The 4863-nt window shown below is 51.8% G+C and overlaps 1 protein-coding gene across 1 annotated transcript; it reads left to right on the forward strand.

The window, feature by feature from the left end:
- Nucleotides 1–3655: 3655 nt before the first annotated feature.
- Nucleotides 3656–4348, forward strand: CUNH11orf87 (chromosome unknown C11orf87 homolog). The gene has a single exon (XM_027849505.1). The coding sequence runs from the start codon at nt 3656–3658 to the stop codon at nt 4346–4348; it is 693 nt and encodes a 230-aa protein (XP_027705306.1).
- Nucleotides 4349–4863: the final 515 nt, after the last annotated feature.

The following is a 4863-nucleotide window of genomic DNA, read 5'->3' on the forward strand; positions in this document are numbered from 1 at the left end:
GCAACTGTGGTCTATATGCAATCCCTCAAACATGACACTTACCTCCTATCTTTGTTCCTTTACACTAGCTGCCTCCCATGTCTAGAATACTCCCTTACCTCTGTCCCATATTATCTAGCTTCCTTCAAAACTGGGCTCATATGCCACCTACTCCAGGAGTGCCCCCCAATGCTATGATTTCCCATCTGAGAGGCCCTTTCATCTGTTCAGACATTTTTCAGTTGTGTCCAACTCTTCATGACCCCATTTGGGGTTTTCTTGGCAAAGATACTGGAGTGGTTTGCCATTCCCTGGCATTCTCTGTATATATCTTGTACCTCCCTAGTTGTTTGTAGGTTTTCTCCCTCATTAGAATCTAAGCACCCTGAAGGCAATCACTAATTTTTTGCCTTTATATTTCCTAATGCTTAGCATGGTGTCTTGCACAAAATAAGGGCATAGTAAATGCTTGTTGTCTCATTGACTAAATACCAGAGTGCTTGTTAAATGAACTGCATTTCCCCCCTACCTGTTCTATGAACAAACACTGCAGAGCTACTTAGAGCTTAGAAATATAGCATCTTCACTAAATACTGAAAGAAGTTATTAAAAATTAAAGTGAAGACCAACTTTTCCTGTAACTGTTAGTGAATTTGTGCTGAAGAAAAGGCCCCAAATCACCAAGGAATATAAGAAACTGGATGTGCTACATTTAGGCTAGGGAAATGAAGAAGGCATAAATAGAATGGAAATACAAGACTCATTATACCCCCTCTCTGGCTTAAATCAAAGAGGCATGTCCTGGTACAGAGCAACACTCTCCCTGCCCCCATTAATCTCTCTTTCTCTTTTATTTTTTTACTGATATTGCCAAACTACAGAAGGTGTATGGGAGGGATAAATGTGGTGTGATATGGATTTAGGGTGTATGACATGGAGGAAATAGAACCAAAGTTAGAAGAGGGTGGGGGAACTGGCACCCTGTGTTAGTAAAGTCTTGGAAGGAGAAATGGTGTGGATGAGAAGGGTGAGGAGTAGGTGGATACCAATTATACTGGCACACACATATACTGGGGGGATGGAGGTAGGTTCTCTGTTGTGTTAGTGGAAAGCAGTGTGAAGTGTGTGTGTGTTGTTTAGCTCCCACTTTTTCTTTTCTTTTACTTGTTATGTCAGCCCCCATAAGAGGGAGAGGAAATCTGCGTGTGGCCAATGATTCGCAGGATAGAGATAGGCATAAGCATTAGCGCGTGTGGAGGGGGAGGACGAGGACAAAGGATGTGGGGAGGTGGTTGGTGAGTGTGCAGAGTTGATGGTAGGAGAAACGTTCTAAAGACTGTGGTGAAGAGTGTGGTGGAGGGAAGGGAGGATTGTGTGAGAGCCTGTATGGGGTTGAAAGGTAAACTACAGTATTTGAAGGAAAGAGCAGTCTGTTTCTCTCCCTAGGTAATCCATTTTGAATTGTTTGAGGCTGCTTGCTCTTTCAGGTTTGTATTTCAGAGTCTGGCAAACGCACTCAGAAAAGAAAAAAAATCACACGTCCATATATTTCTTCCTCCCTACCCCCAACTCTTCTATCACAAACATACTAGAGAAGATGCATGTATGGGGTGGGGTGGGGGAAGAGTTTCCTCTCCATCTGGGCTAAGTGGGGGATGCCTAGTTTGTGCAATGAGTAGTGGGTGTGATGAGTACTTGAGGTAATGGAAATGTTCTCCTACTTCACCTCTAGGGCCGTCCTGGCAGCAGGGAAGTGAATAGGGAATTGGGGAGTTGGGGTAGTTTATCTCCTAGCACCGGCTACAGAAAAGTGCAGCGAGGGCTCTGTAAAGGATTTGGGAAAGGGGTAGAGTGGAGGGACCCTTAGGCATCCTCTTGGAGGAGAAGAAAAGGAGTATTGGGGTGGTCAAGGGAGCAGAGCAGGATGTTGGGGGGTTAGGGCGGGTTTAGGGGTGGGGGGACACGGCTCTGAGCACTGGCAGTGGCTGCCTGACGTCACCAGCCTCTCTGGCAATAGGCTAGGAGCTGAGCTCCCTGTAGCAGCAGCGGTGGCGGCAGCGTTGTTCCAGCTTCTACTGCTTCACTCCGCGCTTTCTGCAGCCGCCACTGCATCCGCGCGGCGGGGACTTCTCACTGCATCCATCCGGAGATTTCAGGTAAGAGGCAAGGCGAAAGGAGCTATGTGTCGCGTATTGCGCGCGGAGGACAAGCTGCCTGCGCACTGCTGCTGGGTCTCTGAGCTCTGGACCCGGCTGGCCTGCAATGCATGCCGCCTATTTGCTCTGCAGTGCAACAGTTTGCAGTTGTCTCTGGGGAGAGCCAAGGGGGCAAGAAAGGGAGTTATACATCTGCCAGGGTCTTTGCCTCAATGGGGATGGACTTCCTGGCATTCGGGTTGGATCAGGTGCGTTCGAAACTGCAGCTCTCCCAAACTTTGCAAACCAGGACACTCACTCCCCATCCCCCTTCCCGCCCCCTCTCCCAGGAAGAAGGTGCGCGATGTTTTGAGGGGAGACGGAGGGAGAGAGAAGGGGTAACTGATGCGGTTAAGGATGATGTGGTGGTACAGAAGTCCAAGTGGGCCTGGGACAGTGGGCGGGGGAAGAGGAAAGAAAAGGCACAGAGAAAGGTGTTTTCATTGCCTTTTTTCTTGAGAGGGAGGCTGGTTTTTCCAAGAGCGGGGAGGGGAGCGGTGGGCGGGGGAGCTGGGAGGCTGGAGATGGGACAGCTGGGGGATCCTGCGCCTCTGCCTTTGCATTACTGAAAGGAAAGGTGGGACGGGACGCAGGGAGGAGGAAAGCAGCCTTCCTAGGACAGACCTCGAGGACCCTGAGGCTGTAGCTGGTCGGGGGGGAGCAAAAGGAGGTCGGCGCAAAGGAGGTTTATGCGGTGGCCCGGAATCCAGCACAGGGCAGGATCAGAGGCGTCTCGCTCGGGTTAGAGATTCGTTGGGAAGGGAAGATGGGTGGGGTGGGAGGCTGGTAGAGAAGACATAGCCTTCCTCGGGAAATGGAGATCTCGAGCTGCAGTGCCTGCCTGGCTGGCCACAATTAGAAAGTTGCAAAGGGTTTAGGGAGACAACCTGCCTTATCTGCTGAGTAATCTTACGTGCAGATGCTGTGCCAACACCGCGATCTAGCCCCCTGGGAAAAAGTGGCAAGGGAACCGGGGTACGAGGCTTAGGACACAGCCTAGAATGGAGAGCTGGAGTCCCGCTGGGATGCGGGAAGCAGTGAGAGAGTCTTCGGAGTGGGAGGGGAGAAGTGGTTGGGAGGGTGAACAGCAAAGGCTTTGAGCTTGGAAGCGGGAACGCTTTGCGGTAGCCACATAAACTACCCAGTTCTCCTCCCACCTCTCTCTTTCCCTCGTCCACCTTGCTGGCAGTTCTCTGTCCTCTTTTTCTCATACCTCGGGCCTGTATACTAACTCATCCCATTCTCTTTGCAGGCTGGTGCTTCACCTTACAGGAAGAAGGGTGCACGAAGCAGCATTCCCGGCAAGGAGAGGATTCCGGCGGCATCGGTTACACGCGCGCACACACACGCACATATACACGCCAGCGCAGAGGGAATAGTTTTGGGTGGTGGGTTTTTTCTTCTTCTTCGTTGTTCGGAAGCAATTTAACCAGGAGAGGAACACTGCGCCCTTTTCCCTCCCCCTCGCCAGCCCAGCCTCAATGAGTGCCAAAGTGCCCAAGGAGCTGAGGCTGGCCCTGCCGCCTTGCCTTCTCAACCGGACCTTTGCTTCCCCCAACGCTAGCGGCAATCCCAGCACCAGGGGCCCGAGTGGTAGCGCTGGAGGCAGCGGCGGTGGCAGCAGCAGTGGTGGCGGTACCTGCATCACTCAAGTAGGACAGCAGCTCTTTCAGTCGTTCTCTTCCACGCTGGTGCTGATCGTTCTGGTCACCCTCATCTTCTGCTTGATCGTTCTCTCCCTTTCTACCTTTCATATCCACAAAAGGAGGATGAAGAAGCGGAAGATGCAGAGGGCTCAGGAGGAGTATGAGCGGGATCATTGCAGCAATAGCAGGGGCGGCGGCGGCGGCGGCGGCGGTGGCGGTGGCTGTAGCAGCGCGGGACTGAGGGCCTGTGGCCAGGCTCCTCACAACGGGAAAGAAACCCGACTGGAGAGACCCCCCCGGGACTCAGCCTTCTGCACCTCTTCACCTTCCACCTCCTCCTCCTCCTCCTCCTCCTCCTCCTCCTCTTCTTCCACCTATTCTTCCTCCACTTCCCCTGGCATCCAGCGTCCTGGGCCCCATCCTCCTGCTCCTCCTCCTCCTGCCCCCAGTCCCCAGGGTTCCCATCTCACCTCCTCGTGTTTGGACTCAGCTGGTGAGGGGCTTTTGCAAACGGTAGTACTGTCTTGATGGCCTAGAGCTCCTCCTCTTTTCCTTCTCCTCTTCCCTCCTTTCCTTCCTTTTTTCCTCCTCTGACTCCAACCCCCTTCCTCCTCTCTCTCCTCCTTCTCCTCAGTCTTCCTGCCCCCTCATCCCTTTCCTCCTCCACCGAGGCACTGTGTGGTGTTTGTAAATATTGAGCAATGAAAGTCTCGGAAGAAGAAATAACGCTGATGATGATAATACTTTATTAATATTAATAATTATCATGATAATACTAGTAACACAACCCAAGCGCATGACAAATCACATCGCGTTTCTCATTGTCAAGGAAGGATGCATTTCTCTCCCCTTCTGCCCACCCCCCTAATCCCCCCAAAAAGGAGGAGAAATCGCACAAAGCTACCAAATATATAAAGTCATTGCCCGGTGAGGGAAGGGAGATTGGAGGTGAAGGAAGATCAAGAGCCCCGGTGGTAATGTACATAGCTTTAAGGTTAAGGTTACCTTCCACTCTCTTCTCCTTCTCCCTCTCCTCCCTACCT

The sequence above is a fragment of the Vombatus ursinus genome, unplaced genomic scaffold (assembly GCF_900497805.2).
Source record: "Vombatus ursinus unplaced genomic scaffold, bare-nosed wombat genome assembly UNPS02007612.1, whole genome shotgun sequence".
NCBI lineage: Eukaryota > Metazoa > Chordata > Mammalia > Diprotodontia > Vombatidae > Vombatus > Vombatus ursinus.